Source organism: Thalassophryne amazonica, chromosome 3, assembly GCF_902500255.1.
Source record: "Thalassophryne amazonica chromosome 3, fThaAma1.1, whole genome shotgun sequence".
Taxonomy (NCBI): Eukaryota; Metazoa; Chordata; class Actinopteri; order Batrachoidiformes; family Batrachoididae; genus Thalassophryne; species Thalassophryne amazonica.
In genome coordinates, this window is record NC_047105.1 from 74,365,151 (window position 1) to 74,388,028 (window position 22,878).

The 22,878-nt window shown below is 40.9% G+C and overlaps 1 protein-coding gene across 3 annotated transcripts in view; it reads left to right on the forward strand.

Moving 5' to 3' along the window:
* The first annotated feature begins 2,440 nt into the window (after positions 1-2,440).
* The window catches only part of LOC117507050 (RNA-binding motif, single-stranded-interacting protein 2-like), a 112,997-nt gene continuing 92,559 nt past the window's right edge, over positions 2,441-22,878 (forward strand). The window contains exon 1 of one of the 3 annotated variants that reach the window (XM_034166744.1): positions 2,441-2,643. In XM_034166744.1, coding sequence (XP_034022635.1) covers positions 2,572-2,643 — 72 coding nt within the window. In that variant the 5' untranslated portion in view covers positions 2,441-2,571. The remainder of the gene's footprint in view (positions 2,644-22,878) is intronic. The other 2 variants (XM_034166745.1, XM_034166746.1) reach the window with 2 other exon arrangements.

The following is a 22,878-nucleotide window of genomic DNA, read 5'->3' on the forward strand; positions in this document are numbered from 1 at the left end:
CAGAGTGCCTAGAGAAAACCCATGCAGACTCGAGAAGAACATGCAAACTCCACACAGAAAGGGAGGGAAGCGATTCCACAACCTTCTTGCTGTGAGGCACCAGTGTGACCCACTAAGCCACTGTGCCACTATTATCCCTGGATTTTGTACTATGAAGCAAATGGGAATTCATGGCTCCTCTTGGATAGGATGCCAGTTGGACTCATAGCCTGGTACCTTGCAGATTCATTGTCTTGTCTAAGGACACAGACAGGTAGTCTAAATGGGAAGTGAACCCAGATCTAGACTGTATTGGTAGCCCAATATCCCACTGTTCTAAACTATTCTTTTCCTGTCCCTGACCAAAACAATTTAAGACAAAGTAGTGTGCTATGTTTCTGGGCAACTGAGACATCAGCTTTGCGTCTCATTCCGAACCCAACCCAATCTCACGCCAAGTTCGTGATGGCGTCATGAAAGTGATTTAATCTATTAGTTTGTGACACCATCATGAAATGGAGTAGATTTTTGTGATGGCATTATGAAATTTGGGGTGACACAGGAGGGTTGGGGTTAAGGCTAAAATTAGTGATCAAAGAATGACCATTTCACGAAACTGTAATACATTTCCTGACAATATCACAAAAACATGACACTGCGCTGTCGGAAAATGGTGATCCATGTCAAGAGTACAAAATCGTCTACAGGTGCTGGTCATATAATTAGAATATCATGAAAAAGTTTATTTATTTCAGTAATTCCATTCAAAAAGTGAAACTTGTATATTATTTCATTCATTCTACACAGACTGATATATTTCAAGTGTTTCTCTTTTAATTTGATGATTATAACTGACAACTAATGAAAATCCCCAAATCAGTATCTTAGAAAATTAGAATATTGTGAAAAGGTTCAATATTGAAGACACCTGGTGTCACACTCTAATCAGCTAATTATCTCAAAACACCTGCAAAGGCCTTTAACTGGTCTCTCAGTCTAGTTCTGTAGACTACACAATCATGGGGAAGACTGCTGACTTGACGTCTTGCCTGGGCTAAAAGACAAAAACGACTGGACTGCTGCTGAGTGGTCCAAAGTTATGTTCTTGATGAAAGGTAAATGGACTGCATTTATATAGCGCTTTTCCATCTGCATCAGACGCTCAAAGCGCTTTACAATTGTGCCTCACATTCACGATGTCAGGGTGCTGCCATACAAGGCGCTCACTACACACTGGGAGCAATAGGGGATTAAAGACCTTGCCCAAGGGCCCTTAGTGATTTTCCAGTCAGGTGGGGATTTGAACCCAGGATCTTCTGGTCTCAAGCCCAACACCTTAACCACTAGACCATCACCTCCCCTTTCCAAAATTTCCAAAGCATTTCCTTTGGAAATCAAGGTCCCAGAGTCTGGAGGAAGAGAGCACAGGCACAGAATCCACGTTGCTTGAGGTCCAGTGTAAAGTTTCCACAGTCAGTGATGGTTTGGGGTGCCATGTCATCTGCTGGTGTTGGTCCACTGTGTTTTCTGAGGTCCAAGGTCAATGCAGCCATCTACCCGGAAGTTGTAGAGCACTTCATGCTTCCTGCTGCTGACCAACTTTATGGAGATGCAGATTTCAAATTGCAACAGGACTTGGCACCTGCACACAGTGCCAAAGCTACCAGTACCTGGTTTAAGGACCATGGTATCCCTGTTCTTAATTGTCCGGCAAACTCGCCTGACCTTAACCCCATAGAAAATCTATGGGGTATTGTGAAGAAGTTGTGACACGCCAGACCCAACAATGCAGAAGAGCTGAAGGCCACTATCAGAGCAACCTGGGCTCTCATACCACCTGAGCAGTGCCACAGACCGATCTACTCTATGCCACACCCCATTGCTGCAGTAATTCAGGCAAAAGGAGCCACAACTACGTATTGAGTGCTGTACATGCTCATAGTTTTCATGTTCATACTTTTCAGTTGGCCAACATTTCTAAAAATCCTTTTATTTTTGTATTGGTCTTAAGTAATATTCTAATTTTCTGAGATACTGAGTTTGGGATTTTCATTACTTGTCAGTTATAATCATTAAAATTAAAATAAACATTTGAAATATATCAGTCTGTGTGTAATGAATGAATATAATATACAAGTTTCACTTTTTTAATGAAATTACTGAAATAAATCAACTTTTTCTTGATATTCTAATTATATGACCAGCACCTGTAAATTTGTCCACCTTGACATACTGCATGGATCCTAAACAGCCTAAACCTATGCCTAACATATGTACATCCTTATATGGATCCATTCCATAATTTCATGTTGCCTCTTCCCTGCTGGGCTCCTTTTCTCCAACTTTCATTCACTACTTTTTGACAGACAGCAGAAAGCCTGGGTGACGAAGGTAATTAGGGGAAGTGAGGAGGTCAAGGAGTGGTACTCCAGGAGAGTGTGCGAGTGTTTTGGAGAGTGTGTGTTGTTTGGTGTGGAGCAGGGAGCAGCAGCAGCAGCACCACTCTCCGTCTAGCAGCGGGACTCCAGGCGGTGCTGACGTCAGCTGGCAGCCTGGGCCGCGCTCGCCGCTCCGGACACAGCGCCGACAAAAATGCTGCTCTCCGTGCCGCCGAGGGCAGGAATCAACCCGTACAACGGCTACAACAGCAGAAACAGCAAAAAGGTAGAGGCTTTGGGCTTTCTCCACCTCCACACACTAAACTGTCGCCTTGTTCGTCCTGGAGAAGAACACGGCCGCGTGTGTGTGTGTGTATGTCGCACGAAAAAAATAAATAAAAAAAGAGTGAGAGAGGGGAGAGAGAGAAAAGGGCTTGTGACAGTGTGAGCTGCAGTGTCCTTGAACAGCGAAACGTTCTGAATTCAACTTGGCGGAGTGGGGAAAAAAAAAAAAATCCACACACAGGCAGTGTGTGTTTGTGTGCGCGCGCTGTGTTCGGGGCAGTTGGTGTTTTTATTTTGGAGTAAATGGTCGTGGATGTGGGCACGCGCCGCTTCTCCCTCGCTGGATAGTGGGAGCAACTTTTATGGGAGGTGTCGGGACACATGTCTGCTGTGAAATCACCTTTCACATTCTCGGAGCTTCCCTGAGGAGGGTTTTTTTTTTTTGTTTTTTTTTTTTCGCAAACTTTCTTTTTCCTCTCGTTTCCCATCTGAAGGCGGAATACGCCCCACCCTCTGAAAACACCCCCGCCCCCAGCTCATCAGTGTGCGGGAAACGGTGTACACATGTGGGGATCTTTTTATTTTTAAAAGTTTTGTGAATGAAAGAAATCGATTTCCCTCAAACAGATTTTAGTTTGGTCAGCAGTGTTTGCGTGTATGAGGGATGGTCAGTTGTCGAGGAAGTTGTTTTCATTGATGGCTGTTTATCTCTCTGTCAGCAGGATGTAAGCTGGATAGAATCATCAACATACAAATCACTATGTAACACAGTTTTTGTTCCTGGCTTCTAAGTGTTATATTTCAACTGCTTATGTCTAAAGTCTATGGAAAAATGATTACATTCAGCACAAACTTTGATTTTATTTTTTTTAACGTTCTAGAAAGTTCTAAAAGTTTCTTGAAATTTCTAGATAATTCTGGAAAGTTCTAGAAAATTCTGGACAGTTCTAGCGGTTAAAGAATATTCTAGAAGACTGCTCAGTAGTAGTGAAGGCGAATTGAGAATATTCTTGAAAACAGACAAATTTCAAAATATCATTGTTCTGATCACAGAAGCAAAGTTTCTGTGGAATAACAGCTATTTTCTATTTATTTAAGGCATAACAGGTTAGGAAAACACACTGTGTACCCAGGAACAAAACAAAAATAAAAATTTGTTACATAGTGTAATGAAGTTATGACTTCAATGGTACGAATATGTCATGAGGTGAAATAACACCTGAAACTTTTTACCTGGTATCCACATTGCAAAAAAAAAAAGAAGCTGTATATTATGCAAATAATGAATGTTTATAAATTCAACGAGGTGAAACCAAGTTGAATTTCACCGAATTACATATTCGTTCCATTGAAAGAATGTAAAAACATTATTTGTTTTATGTAACGGCTAAAATAGATCCTTGTCATTTAATGTTATTAATTTATAAACAACACAGAAAAGACTTACATTTTGGTGTTCCACTGCTGCTAAAGTCCAAAATGAACTTTAAATAGGAGTCCATATTGTGCACTGACTTCATTCTTCCATAAAAAAAAGATTGTGTGTCCTCAGTCCAGCCTAAAGTCACATCAGCTTTTCAGCTTTTCATCTGAACAGCTCTTCAACTTCTTTGTGTGTGTTACAAGAACTAGCACCATCAGTTAGCGTGCGTGCATGTGTAGGTGTTTGTGTGTAGGTGTGCGCATGCGCGTGTGTGTATGTGTGCAGAGTGTAATGGTACCAAACATATGGAACCAAATTTGCACTCTAAATGGAACCAAACTGCACTCTAAATGCAATGCAACACAAATGGGAAGAAGAATCCATGTCATGTGACATACAAAAGCACCAATCAAATGACAAGGATCCACTCAGCTGTTGTATAATATACAAATAATAAATGTTTATGAGTTCAATGGTACGAATATTTCATGAGGTGAAAGATGGTCATATCATTCATTATTATCACTTACTGAGGCTGGGCTGTTAGCATAGATTTACATTTACGCTACCTGTCCATACCCCCCCGCTGTGCATAAAGTGATGACGTCATAGCATGCACAACCCAAGAACTGTCCGCCGACGATAATATGAAAAGGCGAGAAATGTGTGTTGGTCCCAATATGGATATTCCGGATGATTTTATCATGGATAGTACGACAATGAACAGCAGCCAAAGCAGCCAGCTTGATGAGGACGCCCTGGCGAATTTGGAGAGCAGCGCGGTATCAGGCAGCACGACAAAAGTTAAAGTGAGCCAACTTTGTATGCGTGCATTTACTGGGTGTCGTGCATTTTGAAATGACATTAAATATTGTTAATGTGATTCCACATGTTGTGTATCTCAGTAAGTGATAATAATGCAAATAACATGCAGTTGTCGTACACGATGCATTTTCAGAGTCCATGCCAATGACAGATATTCGCCCTCGTCTAACTCGGGTGAGTATCGGTCATTTTGGGCGACTGGGCATGTTATTGCTGGCATGCTCCAAAAGCATGTTATTGTATTATTATTTCATTCATATTACAGTGAAAATAGATCCTTGTCATTTGATATTTTATTAATTTGTATATAACGGCTGAGCGTATCCTTGTTAATTGATTGGTGCTTAGTATGTCACATAACATGGATTATTTATCTTATTTGTGTTGCATTGAATTTAGCATGCAAATATGGTTCCACTTACCATGCAAATTTGGTTCCATACATTTTGTACCATTACACGCTGCGAACTCTGCCCATGCACACACTAGTGGGGGCAGCGTTTAACTAAACATGGCAGAGTTTGTTTTTCTGACGGACAACGATTTGAACTAGCTAATTGACGGTGCTAATACTTCTAAAACACACACAAATCATCCAGTATGCCATAAGCCATCTGAAGGCGTGAAGAGTTGTTAGGATGAAAACCTGGACAAATTTCTGACACTGTTTTTCACGGGACTGAGGAAGTACACAAAGTCTTGTTGTTTTTTTTTTTTTTTTTTTTTTTGGAAGTATCTCAGACTACATCTGTTTTTTCAAGTTGACTGAGAACAATTTTGGACTCCTATTTAAAGTTTTTGTTTGACTGTTGATGTCAAAGCACCAGTGACACAACACCAAAATGTAAGTCCCTTTTCTGTTGTTTATGAATTAATATTATCAAATGACAATGATCTATTTTAGCCGTTATATAAAACAAATAATGAATGTTTTTACATTCTTTCAGTGGAACGAATATTTAATTTGCTGAAAGCTGGAACATACCATTCAACTCGGCTTCGCCTCATTGAATACAACATACCCTTTCATGTCATGAAATATCCACACCATTGAACTCATAAACATTCATTATTTGTATAATAAACAACAGAAAAGGGATTTACATTTTGATGTTCGTCACTGGTGCTTTGACATCAACAGTCCAACACAAACTTTAAATAGGAGTCCAAAATTGTTCTCAGTCCACTTGCAAAAAACAATCCTGACGATGTAGTCTGAGATGCCGTGCACGGACTTCGTGTACATACTGCTGTCTGCTTTCCTCACTCCAGTGAAAAATCGTGTCAGAAATTTGTTCAGTTTTTCATCCTAACTTCATCCTTTTCATCCTAACAGCTCTTCATGGCTCCAGATGTCTTATGGCATAGTGGATTTGTTTTTGTGTTAGTAGAATTAGCCGTCAGTTTGCTCCTTCAAATCGTCGTCCGTCAGCAAAACAAACTCCGCCATGTTTAGCTAAATGCTGCCCCCACTAGTGGGCGGTGGTCACAGCGTGCAGTGGTACAAAATGTATGGAACTAAATTTGCACACTAAATGGAACCATATTTGCATGCTAAATGCAATGCAACACAAATGGTCTGAATATCCATGTCACATGACATACAAAGCACCAATCAAATGACAAGGATACACTCAGCCATTATTAATAACCTGGATTATCGGGTGTAATCTGTGGTAAAAGTAACATTGTATAACGTTGTGAGCAATCGGGGAAAGTTTTCTACAACATGTTTAAAAGATTTGTGGTATCAAGTTAAAGGTGTAGGTAAACCATTCAAATTTCACTAAACTGAAAACTTTAGTTTCTATTGATATCCAAGCATATAATGTCGTTTATTTTTGAAACATGTTTAAAATTACAGCACTTTTTAATAATGAGACATATTTACCTGGGGGAATTCCATAACAAATATTAAATTTTTCTTGTTGTCTGCAGGAAGGTGCGTTGTGTGCCTGCATGAGCATTTGAAAAGGCTGGAAGTTACCTTTGACCCTTGGCTGATGCGCGCGGACATCTGCAGCTGTCTGTAAATCACTTCAGAGGCGTTAACAGGTTACAAAAACAGCATTTTTAGATTTAGAAGTATCGACTTTTGCGCTAGCGTTTACATAATCTATATTAAAAACTATAGTGGCCTCTATGTGCAGTGTTTGCGTTGTGTAACTTCGAACACAGAGAAATTGGCAGAGCTGAAATTAGCTGTTGTATGATTATGTATTTGGGGCAATGATGAACGCCGGGAAAACGGAAAGTTGATAGGACCAACAGTTTTGGAGAAAATTGGGGATGTTAGCTAACAACAGTGAAGATATGGACGTTGATATCACCATTAATCAGTTCCTTGGTAACCAGACAAGCTCTGAACAAAGAAAATATCTCAGACTTGCCCATTGCAAAACATGACAACTAAATGTGCTATATAATGAATACAGTTATTCACAAAAATTTAATTTCCTGCGTTTTCAGTTTAAATCATTATAGTGGAGCAGATATGTGGATGAATCGTGACTTTGACGACAAAAGCATGAAATTTGGAACAGTGTTCGAACATCCTCTAAAGATAATTTTTGGCTATAAGGACATGACAGAGGCAGCCATTTTCCAAGATGGCCACCACGCATTGTTGTTTAGTAGCTCTGGCTCTAGACCACCAAAGTTCTTAATCCTGGAGCCTAATCCTACATTTTTAAGGATGAGGAATGCAGTGGTATTATTTATATCCCCAAATGATAAGTCAGGGAGGGATATTCTGGTTTTTCATGGACTGCCACCACTGCAGAGTTTTCACATTAGTGTGCTAACTCCAAGAGCTTTCATCTGATTCTTTTCAAATTGTCTGGAAACATTCATGGCCCCCTGAGGATGAAGTCTATTGATTTTGGTGACCCTAGGACCTTTTCTCTAGCCACCATTAGGTCAAACGTTTGAATTAGGATTAGTGTATCTTTAAAAGCTTTCATCTAAATCAATGAAATCTAATCTTGTTTTTGTTTTGTTTGTTTTTAATGACAACAAAAAAGAAGTCAATTACCATGAATGCTGGAATGCAGTTCGCCCTATTGAGATATCCCATAATCCCTTGCGCGCCAGAGAGTTGCTACAGTCTAAATAACATGGAGAAACCACATGACAACAGTTGCAAATGAACATTATACTACCAAAAATGTAATTTTTTATGCTTGTCGTCACGTAAATAAGAGACTGCTGCATGAGACCCTGAAAACGTCCTAAAACAAATATTCCAAATATTCTGTGTCTGCTGTGTTTAACCTGCGTGGATCTTCATAAATGCAAAGCAATTTTCAGACATCTTATACATATTACTCTGGAACAAACAGGACAAACAGTGTTGTAAAGGACAATAAGCAGGACATTAAAGAGCAAACTTCACTTTCCCCCAGAATGACAGGAACAGGAAGTGATTGCGGCTCACAGTGATTCCCACTGAAAATAATGGCGGAACAACCTGAGCTTCTCGTATGTTTACATTAAACAAACACAATAACAGCGTTTAAAAACCGAATTATTCATGAGAGTTTTAGGCAAAATATACAAAGAGTGTTACGTTGCGATGTTAATGTTGTTGTTCGTGTGCAGTGGTCAGATTGCAGCCTTATCAAAGCGTCTCAATGCATTTCTGAATGTTATTGACATTTCGCAGCGCGTCGACCTCTATGAGAATTTGCAGGATTTGAAACCTCAATAGGGCGAATGCTAGCTCTGAAACAGGCATAGTGACATAGTGACAACAAAAAGAGGTCACAGTTATAGTTAATGCAACATGAAAGAAACATTTGCACTTTCCACTGTATCCCTTCTTGCATCCACAGCAGAGGAGTTCATGACAGGCCCTGGTAGCTACTGGTGATACAAGAAGTTGAGCTATGGTCTTGTATCCTGCCCCATCTCTGTCACATGTTAAATTAGCTCGACATTTTAGTATCTCATCCAGGGGCGGTCCTGGAGGCAGGCATCGCAGGGGGGGCGGCACGACCGTGCGGAAAAAAAAAACGGTCCAAAAAAAAAAAAAAACGGGGGGGGGGGCTGGCCCGGACGCTCAGCTTCTGCATGATGATTGGATGATCTGTCTGAGGCTGAATCCCTTTTTGATTGACAGTGAAATGAGCGAATCAGCGATGTTTTGGTGTAAACATCCGTGGGAGCATTTTCATTCTTTTCTGAGTTGAACCAGAGACTTTCCTAATCCTCTTAGCAGCATTTTCTTTGTTAAAAACGACTAGCGACAAATCGAGCTTCTATTTCTGGTGTTTTTTGTTTTTTTTGTAGCTGCTTGTGTTTGGAGACTGACTTCTATCACTCTTTCTGACTTCTATCGCAGTTTCTGTCCCTACCGAGCAGCGGGTGCTGCTGAGCCCCTTCACCGTCACAAAGCACTCACAGGCGGACAAACTTCACACTAGCCTCGCGCCAGTCCCAGCTAGCGAGCTAGCTAGGTAGCAAGCTGCACATAATGGCAGACAATTTGAATGTTGTGGACCAGATTTTGGCGAAGCCATTTGATAGTCTTCCTTACGAAGAAGCCATGGCTGCTGTCATGGCTTCAGCTCTCAATGGTTTGCAGGCCAAAGTTAAAGCAATAGCCCCCAGTGCAATGTTTGTGCATTGCTATGCACACAGACTGAATCTGGTTCTGTCTCAGGGGGCTAAATGCTTATCTGAGTGCAGAATATTTTTTGCATCACTCTGGGTTTGCCACATTTTTCTCAAAATCCACAAGAGGATGTCTTTTCTTGAGTCTGCAGGCTGCTCAAGGTTGCCCATAAATGCTCCTAGACGATGGAATTTCACATCACGGATAGTGAGCACTGTGACAAACAATTATGATGCCCTCCTGCAAACATTTGAGATGATCATTGCAGATAAGTCCATGGATGATGACACATTAGACTGTGCCAATTTCTTTGTTTGTTATTGCGTAGTCATTAAAACTGGAAATTTGTTCTTGAAAAATAGCTGTTGTGAGTAATTTGTGGGATTGGGTTGTTCTGGACAAAGTTAGTGTTTTCATGGGTGGTGGCCACGTTAGTGTGCGCGCGGGGCGCACGCAGGGGTTTCGCCCGGAGAGTAAATCACTCTAGGACCGCACTGATCTCATCTCTGTCTCCTGACACAGAACACATTTATTCCACTCTGTGGTCAGGCACTGTGTATCTGTCATTCCAGTCTCAGTAGGGTCCACTAACTTGAATAGTTTGGCCATTGTCTCAGAATTCACTATGCTACTTAAAGAACAGTATGTACAGTGGTGGGCACAGTTCTGCTTAATCTGCTAACACGCTGATTATCGAAGCTAATGTTTTCATTATCAGATTAGCTTTTCAGATAACTTTGAAAACCTCATTGCACCAATTATCTTCCGATAAGTGTTGGTCAGATAATATACTTTAACTTTGTGTTCGTCCGTTACTGACTGCAAAATCACTTTTTTGCAAGGTGGTATTTTGCGTAAATGCTCCTCTTGAGTGTGAGTCATTGCGTTAGTGCACACACACAGTGAATCTATTGTAACAAAATCTCTCATAAACATACTTTTACAGCTGCTTATAAAGAAGGAATGAACATGCAACTGTTTTACCAAGCTATTACAATAAAAACAATACAATGATTACCTTTTAAGTTGTTCCAAATACGTTCTCCACCTCAGCGCACGAGGGAGAGACAGGAAAAGAGCTCTAAATGTCCTCTGTGATTCCAGGTAGCGATAAGAGGTGTTTTCAACATCCAAGCTCTGACAGAAAATGATTAATCCGCTACAGAATAATAATTTTATATACAGCGTCCGTCGCACAAAGTAGGTGGGATTGTAGTGCGCAAGAGGGCTGAACCTGTCCAAAATAGCCTGTCCAAAACAGCCTGTCCAGTCCTCATAGCTGCCAGGTGCTCGAATAATGGGCTTTTAACAGTCTCGTCCTCACCACAAACATGCCTCTAAAATCCTCGTTTGTCCTCGTAGTACCCCATACACAAACTGCCCCATGCTGTTGTTGCTAAATTTTGAACTTCTTGAAATTAGCGCCACGTTCAGAGATGAGCCTTGTTAACCGAATGTTCTGCTTCTCAGAGCCTCTCAGAGCCACTATTCTCCCCACGATGTTGAGTAACTGGAATCGTACCAAAAAAAAAAAAAGAGACATGCTACGTGGCTCATTATTCGTCCTTCATTATTCTGCGGGACTAGGGCTTTACACAGAAACGCTGCAGTTTTGGAGCGTTTTTCTGCCATGTTATACTGGCAGCCAGAGATATGCCAGCCAGCAGATGTCATTTGTGCCTCTCTACACTGATTGGCTGTCACCGTGTGCTTTCCAGCTTCCCTTGCGCAAGTCTGGGGAAGCCCCACATGATCTGTGATGTCACTATCATAGACTGTATGGTTTGTTACCATCGCTGCCATAAATAGTTCAAGGCCATCCTGTTCATTTGAGATTTTCCCTTTCAAGGGAAGTTTTTATTAATTTTTTGAGACAGCACAAATTTTGATCATATTGGCAATGTCATATAATGGATCCCCTATTTAAAGGCTAATAAATAAAATTATAATGGTGCCAAAGAATTTTTTTTATGCCTTAAATCGTTAAACTTTAGTGGCCGTATACCTTTAAATTGCGTAGAATTGTGAATAAGGAGCAGGCCTGCCAATATGTAGACCCGGGTTCAAATCCCTCATACTACCTTTCTGTGACAAGACACTGAATCCGCATCGTCTCAGTCCATTTAGCTCTAATGGGAACCAGCCTTGGCTGGGGAAGTAACCTGCGCAGAACTGGTGTCCCTTCCAGGAGAGCTATAGACTCTCAACTTCTTCATGCACCGAGATAAACACTGGCACAAACAGGCCTCAGGGCCTGTATACGACTGCTTCTTGTAAAACTGAAAACTTGTCAAAGACAGTCACAGAGTTGTGCTCAATTAAACTGGGTTTCATTAAATATCAAAGTGAAGTTGTTTGGTGAAAACTTTGCTGCTAATGGCTTCTTCTTCTCTAATGTTGTCACCACAGAGACATATTACCAACAACAACAAAAAAAATAACAGTTATGCTAGCTGTCCCTTTGAATCCACTGTGTGTTAGCAAGGGTTATACCAAGCGCTGCATCATGCACACTTCAAACATTGTTTTGAAGATAAAAGTCAGTGTTCATGTCAGGCGGGTGTTGTTGATAGCCCACACATGAAGAGATTACACATCTCAGGGTGCTACAGGTATGTAAAATCTGTGTCCTTTTTATGGTCTTTGTTTGTTTTTTTTCTTAGAGAGACAGCATTAAATTGAACCCTGTGATGCTCTGTCAGATACACAATGCTACGCTGATAGATTCTGCTACCCTCATCAGCTGGCAGCAGAATGTGAGGGAGACTTTCTGCCAACATGTGCACTGAAAAAACAAATGCACGCACCCACCTGCAATAATTTTAAAGCTGAAAAACAGCAAAAATGTCACTTAATGAGGCAGATGATGACTTATTTGTGCCAGGTTGGGCAAGTATGATTAAAATGTTTTCTCTGTCATATTACTTCATACAGAGGCCCATTGTTGATGTCAGCCTGAGACCGTGGTGGCACGAAATTTGATTGAGGCGTTGCCTCACATTTCTCTATCCAGGAAAATCTCTGTGTACAGTAAGACAGGAAGCACTATGGCCTTAAAGGCTCGGACCTTTGTTCTACTGCAAACACTTCTCAACTGCAGGGATCTCCTGCAAATGTGAGGGTGTACTGGTACCACTCCTTGTCTTGAAAATTTAACCCTAGGCACCCATGCTGGGTCAGAGAGTTTGGATCATAGATAGATGTGTGTGGGTGTGTGTGTGTGTGTGTGTGTGTGTGTGTGTGTGTGGTGGGGGGGGGGGGGGTCTGACTTTCTTATGATGATAGGCATCAGTATCTGTCCTCAACAGCTACTGATGTCCAATGTCTTTTGTATGTCAAAAGCCCTGAAGTATTAACTGAATTAAAAATTACGAGAAAGATTAAGTTGGTGAGAAGTTGTAACTGTCAGCTATGATACATTTATGGTTAATTTCCCAGCCCTACAATTTAGAGTCAATGCGGATATTGAGCTGGATGTAGTCGGTCAAAATACGTATATGTGAAGAGATTAAAATAATCCACTGATTATTCAGTACAGATTTTTCTTCTGCACTGCAACACATTATGACCATATGAGCAGTGTTGCCACAGTTACTTTGAAAAAGTAATCCAATTACTGATTACTGATTACTCCTTGAAAAAGTAACTTAGTTACTTTACTGATTACTCAATTGTAAAAGTAACTAAGTTAGATTACTAGTTACTTTCCCCAGCTGCCGACAACAGCTCACTTTATAGTCACCCTTTCTTGACTCAATGAAAATAAATACTTGTTTTATAAAAAGTAAAATAAAGACCTCTTTCTTGACCTCATATTTAACTGTTGACAGCACTGTAACAGTAAAACTTGCCATTTCAAACCTACATTGTTTAGAAATGTAACTATTAAATTCTAACTCTCTAAACATTTTACTTGTCGAAATTATTATTTTAAGCAATATTAGTAGTTGTAGTAAAAAACGGCTTCAAAACTGGACCTTTAATCTAGGGGTGTTGTGGGGGAGGGGGGCACATCCCTGCCCCACGCCCCCATTCCATCTGGATTCGCCCCTGCTTTGGCGTTTGAGCACGAAGAATGGATAACATTTATTTATGTAGAAAACATGACCAGATTTACAGGTAAGAAAGTTTTATTGCGTTTTCACATCATGTGGTCCTCAGAAAGAGAGTTTAGGTGCATTTGAGTGGAAAATAGTGTTAGTTGTTGACGCGTTGCGGAGGATCAGCTGTTTTTAACGAGACGATACGGAGGCTCAGCTCAGAATTCTAAATAAAGGAGGGCAAAAAGTATAAAAATGTCTTTGTAAAGCTCAGTGCAGGTGTGCTGATCACCGTGCTTTAAGAGGTGAGGACGAGTCGAGCAGCTGCAAAAAACCGTGGATGAAAAGCTCACAGCTCGTTTAAAGTGGGCAGTTCAGTCGAACCCCGACCTCCTGCCCACAGACCAAGTTTAATGCTGCTGTCGACCCACAATGAAAAATAATAGTAACGCACAGTGACATGGAGAAGTAACTTTAATCTGATTACTGATTTGGAAAGATTAACGCGTTAGATTACTCGTTACTAAAAAAAAGTGGTCGGATTAGAGTAACGCGTTACCGGCATCACTGCATATGAGTAATCGTGACGACATAGTTCTCAGGAAGGTGAATGTTCAAGGGATTAGCCTTCCAGTTTAATGTTGATGATCTTGTGGCTACACTTGGGTCTTTATCTTCACCCTTGGTGGTCTTCTTCCAATTCTGGAATAACAGCAGTATCCATCGGGAAATTTGAGATTGTTTATCAATGTTACATTTTATTGAATTCCATCATTCCATTCATTCCATCGTAGAGCATAACTGTCTCTCTTAAGATTTTCAAAAACTGCGGCGATATTATGTGTCCTTGTCTTCCTCTTTCAGTATTCACAACACTTCAGTTTTTCCACATTTTGTTATGTTCCAGCCTTATTCCAAAATGGAGTAAATATTTTTTCCTCAAAATTCTGCACACAGTACCCCATAATGACAGTGTGAATTTTTTTTTTTTTTTTTGAGATTTTCAAGTAGTTGAACAGTGTTTGTGTGACATTCTGTTGCTGAGCTAGAAATATGACAAAAAGTTGACCAAGATGCAATGGTGTGTTATTCGTCCTTTAAGGGTTTATGCCTTTACTCCATTCCATGCTACTCACAGATCTGTTCCTCAATTATAAACCTAGTTTCTGCTACTCTTTTCCATAACTTCATGCTATGGCTGGTCATCTTTATGCCTCTGTAGTTACTGCATCTCTGCACATCACTCCTTAGAACTCTTAGCTCTTACACTTCTCCTGTACTCCTCAGGCATCCTCTTGCTTTCCAAGATTTTATTAAACTGTTTTGGTTAAAAACTCCACTACCATCTCTCAAACATTTCAGTTCCTCCACTGGGGTGATCTGGATCAACTACCTTTCCACTCGGGCTGTACCAGCCATGATTATACCAGTATACATTTTTATGTGATGAAAAAGTGTCATATTGCAATATAAATAGGTGGGGCTCTATAAGGGAGTATCAAGATGGCGCAGGTATGTTTGGTAAATTGTCTGCTCTTTTTCCCACTTCTTTTACTGTTTTTGTTTGGCTGGCAAAGTTTCTCCTCTCCTGGTTTTTAACATCAAGCATTACTGCTTCTGAAAGCATTTTCTGTTTGAGAGAGAATGTGACTAAATGTGAACTTATTTTACTGTTGGAAACATGTTATTATGCTGACTCAGTCAATGCTCTGAGATGTTCAGTGTATGTGCAAAGCATCCAGTCTTTACAATTTGCAGTTTCTTCACAGCCATGTCCATGTCACTTGCGTTGACCTCAGTGGCTGCAACAACTTTCTCTCTGACTTCAAATTCATCTAAAATGTTGTCAGTTTTTAACAATGCAGGGGCACTGTGAGGTTGTGGTCCTGAGTCAAGCTTGACCCTGCATCTGCTCTGATGGCTGCCTTTGATAGTCTTCAGTTCACATATTAATTTTTTTTTTCAAGTTGGTGTCAGGCAGGGATCAGCCATTTGGTCAGATTCTCTCTTGATTGTGGTTTATATTTTGGATTTAGTGTCTTTGTCAACTCCCAACAGATGTTAATGAAATACAAAACTGATTAGAGTAGAATATTGCACGCAACTTTACAGTTCTAAATCATTTTAGTATGCATCTTAGTTAACTGTACTTTTCTAAAGATATATCAGCTGATAAGACAATGTAACTTTCCAGAAATGTGGTTCTTCCACTGTTGAGAAAGGGTGCAGGCCTTTCACAACAGTTTTAGAGACAGCACTGTGGCACTCCTTCACCCGTCCCTCAGTTATCGCTATTCCTGCCTGTGCAGTGAGCGTGAGGGGATTTAGCTGTCAGCTTAAGCTCCTACTAGTATATGTATGTAGAGAGTATACGAGGTCTGTCCAAAAAGTATTGGACCTTTTTATTTTTTGCAAAAACCATATGGATTTGAATCACGTGTGATTGCATCAGCCAAGCTTGAACCTTCGTGCGTCGCGGTGGAGCTGCATGGTGCAAAGCAACGCCGTGATGAAGCTTCACAGGACATGTTCTGGCATGTCCAGGCTCATCCACAATTTCTCGGTTAGTCACACGACTGAAAACCCACCAACAGCCGTCTGAAAGCCATCTCAAAGCCGTCCTGTGAGACCAACACGGAGGTGGTTTTGTCCTGCGCCATGAACGGCACGGTGGCGCATCTGTCCGCTTTTCTTTCCATGAAAAAAAAACTTTAACAGTGGAATGTGCCGAAAAAGTGCTGATGTCCACGCCTTTTTCCTTTTTTTGTGGAAGTCAGACGACGTCCCGGATCAACAAAGCCTTCACGTTGGAAATGATCTGGTTGATTCAGCCTGTCGATCGGCGCTGGGAGCGCGGCGCGCTCTCAGCAGTTGTGGGCCGTCCTTAAAGCGGCAGTAACACTCCTTAATCTGTGTAATCCCCACAAAATCGTCCCTGAAAGCCAAATTAATTTTCTGAACGGTGTCCACCTGGAGGTCTCTCACAGTTTCTGAAAAAAAATTGATGCAGCAAAGCTCCAAATCATTCATTTATTCGCAATAAAAAAACGACGAGAGGGGTGGACTACTGCTCACACAAAGCCTGCTCACAGGCGAATGATGCAACCGACAGGCGTGAAAAAACTCACGCATGTGCACGAAGGTTCAAGCAACGAACGTTGTCACATTCTATTACGGATCACTACTAGGGATGGGTATTGATAAGTTTTTGTCAATATCGATGCCATTATCGATTCTGCTTATCGATCCGATTCCTTATCGATTCCCTTATCGATACCTCGTGAATTTTGTACTAAAAGTAGGCTTTACAGGTTTTCTATGTATTTCATTGAGTCTTAAAGTAAATAAATATGAAATTAGTCACTGTATCCTTGATCTCTGGACATAAATAAAAATAAACAAAATGGTGTTTCACTTTGAAGTTATTAATTCAGACTGGATTCTATCATTCTATCTTGACTTGTCAGAGAGCCGCACAACGTTTGGAGCAGTGTGAACAGAACGGAGGACGATTCTTGTTTCTTTCTCGCAACAAGTTAGTAACGCTCCCAGTTAGTAACTTTAATCTGCACAAAAGTGAATCACAACTCATATTCAGGGATGAAAGTGGTGAAAAACAAAAAAAGATGAAACCCAAAATTACCCCCCCAACACCACCTGCACGAAAATGTTTCAATTCTAGAAGCTCTGAAATGCAATCTGGGACTATTCCAGATGATAAACTGGAGTGAGTGCAGTATCCATTTAGGTGAGAAAAAAAAAATACAACTTATTCAAATTCATTCCAGTAGTATTCTGCTCTTACTAGGATGCAGCAGTTTTCTAGTTTGGCAGATAGTTCTGGAGGAAATCACTGAAGAAATTAATAAACTGAAAATATGGCTTGACCGAAACAAACTGTCATTAAACTTAACTAAGACAGGGATGAAATGGAGGTGTAAGAGTCACCAGGTGTTCACAGGAAACACCTATTTATTTCTGTATGTTTTTATTTATGTATTTATATTCATTGTTAGTTGCTATTTTCTGTTGTTTCTATTCAGGTTCTTTTTGTCTCTTTCTCTAAAATTGTATATAATAATCATTAGATTATTAAAATATAAGCAAAAATAAATTTAATGAATATTACAATTTGAAAACAAATGCACCTGAACGTGATGATGGCTGCAATTGCTAAATGCTAACTTTTAACATTGAAAATGCCATAGACATGCTAACATGTTAGCATCGCTCCCGTTTTTAAGTTATAAAATACATCTATCAACTGTTTCAGAAGAACATAACAGGTCGGTTTAACATAGAAAAGGTAAATAATACTCACAGACGTATGCTCTTTAGGGTTTTAGCGGGGGAAAATTAAGCGAAAGAAAGAAATAAACGAAGCAATCGATCAAAGCATTGCTTCAATCTGCGAACCACTGCTTCGATTGGTTCAAGGTTCAAAGCAAAGCCGTGCTGCAGAAAAGCTTATTATGGACCCGCTGCAGAGTCTGTAATCAATGTAGAGAAAGTATCATTTTCCTGACAAACACCCGCCAAAACAACAGCCACTCTGAAGGACCGATAACAGAATCGTTAAGCACAAAGCTTATTGATGTCGGTGGATCGAATCATTTCTTAACGATACCCGAAAGGAACCGGTTCTCGATACCCATCCCTAATCACTACTCTTCAAGACGGATCAACACACTCAGTTGCGACCTCCACGACGTGAGACGAAATGAGGGTGGTGTGTGACATTCGTGGAAGATTTTTTGACAGGCAAAAACGTGCTCCACGAATATCAAGAATATCACGCAGAATATCAAAATGCCCGTTTCAGTATCAAAACATCAGCTTTTCTCAGAGCAGTTAGCTGCGTAAAGAACAGCAGCAGCGAGCCGTTTGTTCATGTATGTTTACCCTTGAGACGGGTGCTCTTGTGAAAGTTTGATGCATTCAGCTGGCTTCAGTTGGTTTAACAAATCATGTAATCTGTGGTCCCTTATCAGGAGCAGTCATAAAATGTGAGATCATGTCTTTGAGTCGTCATAATAAACCCACCAACAGCCGTCTGAAAGCCATCTCAAAGCCGTCCTGTGAGACCAACATGGAGGTGGTTTTGTCCCGCGCCATGAACGGCACGGTGGCGCATCCGTCCGCTTTTCTTTCCATGAAAAAAAAACTCCTTTAACAGTGGAATGTGCCGAAAAAGTGCTGATGTCCACGCCTTTTTCCTTTTTTTTGTGGAAGTCAGATGACGTCCCGGATCAACAAAGCCTTCACGTTGGAAATGATCTGGTTGATTCAGCCTGTCAATCGGCGCTGGGAGCGCGGCGCGCTCTCAGCAGTTGTGGGCCGTCCTTAAAGCGGCATTAACACTCCTTAATCTGTGTAATCCCCACAAAATCGTCCCTGAAAGCCATATTAATTTTCCGAACGGTGTCCACCTGGAGGTCTCTCACAGTTTCTGGAAAAAAATTGATGCAGCAAAGCTCCAAATCGTTCAGACATTTATTCGCAATAAAAAAACGACGAGAGGGGTGGACCACTGCTCACACAAAGCTTGCTCACTGACGAATGACGCAATCGACAAGCGTGAAAAAACTCACATGCGCACGAAGGTTCAAGCTTGGCTGATGCAATCACACGTGATTCAAATCCATATGGTTTTTGCAAAAATAAAAAGGTCCGATACTTTTTGGACAGACCTCGTATGCCTGGAATTCTATTCAAAATGCAATATTGACCACAGTTTTTATTAACATACTTCATACCAAAGCTAATTAGTGCTTGGATCCTTAAATTGTCTATGGCCATTGTTGCATCTCACCAGAGTCGTATGTTTTCAACATAGCTGACATTCAGCCGCTTGCCACCAGTCAGCATTTGCATTTTAAAAGCCATTACTTATCTCAGGAGAGAGAGTTGTGGTGGCAGCCAGGTAGGTGAGGTAGCCCAGGCATCTGTCTCCTTAGCTACATCCTCCAGCTCATCCTCAGGGAATTCCTCCGACACATTGGAGGCTGAGTTGGAAGACATGGGGGAAGATTTGCTCATATCCCAGGCAGAAGTCACTGATCTACGTAATCTTGAAGTGCTATAACTTTGAAAATGGCTGAGATTTGCCCTGAGTTGCTGAAAGCTCTGGATATATTTGAGCTGTCCTTATTGGCACACATCTTCAGTGTGGACTTGCAGGCAGGTTTGTGGTTCCCACTTTTTCAAAAAGGGGACCACAGAATCTACTTTGGTTATCAGGGTATTTCATTGTTCAGCATTCCTAGGAAAGTCTATGGTAGAGAATCTAAGTGATCAGTATTTCCCACAGGTTCAGAATTTACTTGTGGTAGTAGCCAGTGTGACGTAGGGTGTGATGAATGGGTTCAGAATAGACTAGTCAAATGAAGGATTCTAAACACTATTTCTTACAGAAAATCCTCAGTATTCAGTGTTTCCCCTAGACTTTTTTTCAGTACCGGTGGTAATTTACATATTAAACAAATTACTGAAGCTGCTGCTGCTGAAACCAGTTGGTTAGGGCCCCTTCACATTGACACAATTGAGGCAGAATTGCACACGGGGTCAAGTGCCACTCCACATCCAGAAATTATTAATTGTGATGCTTTCAGTTTAGGAAAAAGTTTACTTATTTCTGAAAATCTAGTTTTGGATAGTGACATCGTGAGTGCATCAAGTGATGCATGATGCACATGTGTGTGATGAGGTTTGTGGGCATGGAGGGTGGATGATCTGTGTGCACTGTAAAATAACATTTTTATTTGCAAAAAAGTGGATTTTCAATTTTATTTTCATGGGCGGATTCCAACCCCAGTTCCAATGAAGTTGGGACGTTGTGTAAAATGTAAATAAAAACAGAATACAATGATTTGCAAATCCTCTTCAACCAAGATTCATTTGAATACACCACAAAGACAAGATATTTAATGTTCAAACTGATATATTGTACTTTGTTGTTTTTGTGCAAATATTTGCTCATTTTGAAATGGATGCCTGCACCACATTTCAAAAAAGTTGGGACAGGGCAACAAAAGACTGGGAAAGCTGATGAATGCTCAAAGAACACTAACTGGAAACCGGAGAATGTCATGATTGGGTATAAAAGGATCATCCCCAAAAGGCTCAGCCATTCACAAGCAAAGTTGGGGCGAGGATAACCATTTTGTGAACAACTGTGTGAAAAAAGGTCCAACAGTTTAAGAACAATGTTTCTCAACATTCAGTTGCAAGGAATTTAGGGATTCTATCATCTACAGTTCATAATATAATCAGAAGATTCAGAGAATCTGGAGAACTTTCTACACATAAGGGGCAAGGCCAGAAACCAACATTGAATGCCTGTGATCTTCAATCCGTCAGGTGGCACTGTACTAAAATCCAAGATCATTGTGTAAAGGATCTTAATATGTGGGTTCAGGAACACTTCAGAAAACCATTGTCAGTTAACACAGTTCGTCGCTACATCTACAAGTGCAAGTTAAAACTCTACCATGCAAAGCAAAAACCATACATCAACAACATTAAGAAATGCCGCCACCTTCTCTGGGCCTGGACAGACACAAAGTGGAAAAGTGTGCTGTGGTCTGATGAGTCCACGTTTCAGATTGTTTTTGGAAATCATGGATGTTGTGTCCTCTGGACAAAAGAGGAAAAAGACCATCCTGACTGTTACCAGCGCAAAGTTCAAAAGCCAGCATCTGTGATGGTATGGGGGTGTGTTAGTGCCCATGGCATGAGCAATTTACACATCTGTGATGGCACCATCAATGCTGAAAGGTACGTCCAGGTTTTGGAGCAACACATGCTGCCATCCAAGCAACATCTTTTTCAGGGACGTCCCTGCTTATTTCAGCAAGACAATGCCAAGCCACATTCTGCACGTGTTACAACAGCGTGGCTTCGTAGTAAAAGAGTGCAGGACGGGTACTAGACTGGCCTGCCTGCAGTCCAGACCTGTCACCCATTGCAAATGTGTGGTGCATTATGAAGCGCAAAATACGACAACAGAGACCCCGGACTGTTGAACAACTGAAGTCGTACATCAAGGAAGAATGGGAAAGAATTCCACCTACAAAGTTTCAACAGTTAGTGTCCTCAGTTCCCAAATGCTTATTGAGTGTTGTTAGAAGGAAAGGTGATGTAACACAGTGGTAAACCTACCACTGTCCCAGCTTTTTTGAAACGTGTTGTAGGCATCCATTTCAAAATGAGCAAATATTTGCTCAAAAACAATAAAGTCTTTCAGTTTGAACATTAAATATCTTGTCTTTGTGGTGTGTTCAATTGAATATAGGTTGAAGAGGATTCGTAAATCATTGTATTCTGTTTTTATTTAAATTTTACACAACGTCCCAACTTCATTGGAGTTGGGGTTGTACTCAAAGTAGAACCTATGGATGGAAAACACTGGTCATTGTAGACCCTCAGTTTTGAGGAACAGTGGAGCTTCCTTCCATGCCAGTGGGCCAGCTCTTTGAATTTAGTTCAATTCAAATTATAATATACTAATTATATAATCACAACAAAAGTCATCCCAAAGCACCATATACAACAAGACTTTAAAACGAAGTCTCAAAATTAGTATAGCTCAGTGATTGACGTTTAATATATTGTCATACAACTCCTTGATCATCATGTTTCTCTGGAGCTTTGAGCTCCAGAGAAACATGGTGTGTAAAGTCAATCAATCAATCAATCAATTTTTTTTATATAGCGCCAAATCACAACAAACAGTTGCCCCAAGGCGCTTTATATTGTAAGGCAAGGCCATACAATAATTATGTAAAACCCCAACGGTCAAAACAACCCCCTGTGAGCAAGCACTTGGCTACAGTGGGAAGGAAAAACTCCCTTTTAACAGGAAGAAACCTCCAGCAGAACCAGGCTCAGGGAGGGGCAGTCTTCTGCTGGGACTGGTTGGGGCTGAGGGAGAGAACCAGGAAAAAGACATGCTGTGGAGGGGAGCAGAGATCGATCACTAATGATTAAATGCAGAGTGGTGCATACAGAGCAAAAAGAGAAAGAAACAGTGCATCATGGGAACCCCCCAGCAGTCTACGTCTATAGCAGCATAACTAAGGGATGGTTCAGGGTCACCTGATCCAGCCCTAACTATAAACTTTAGCAAAAAGGAAAGTTTTAAGCCTAATCTTAAAAGTAGAGAGGGTGTCTGTCTCCCTGATCTGAATTGGGAGCTGGTTCCACAGGAGAGGAGCCTGAAAGCTGAAGGCTCTGCCTCCCATTCTATTCTTACAAACCCTAGGAACTACAAGTAAGCCTGCAGTCTGAGAGCGAAGCGCTCTATTGGGGTGATATGGTACTACGAGGTCCCTA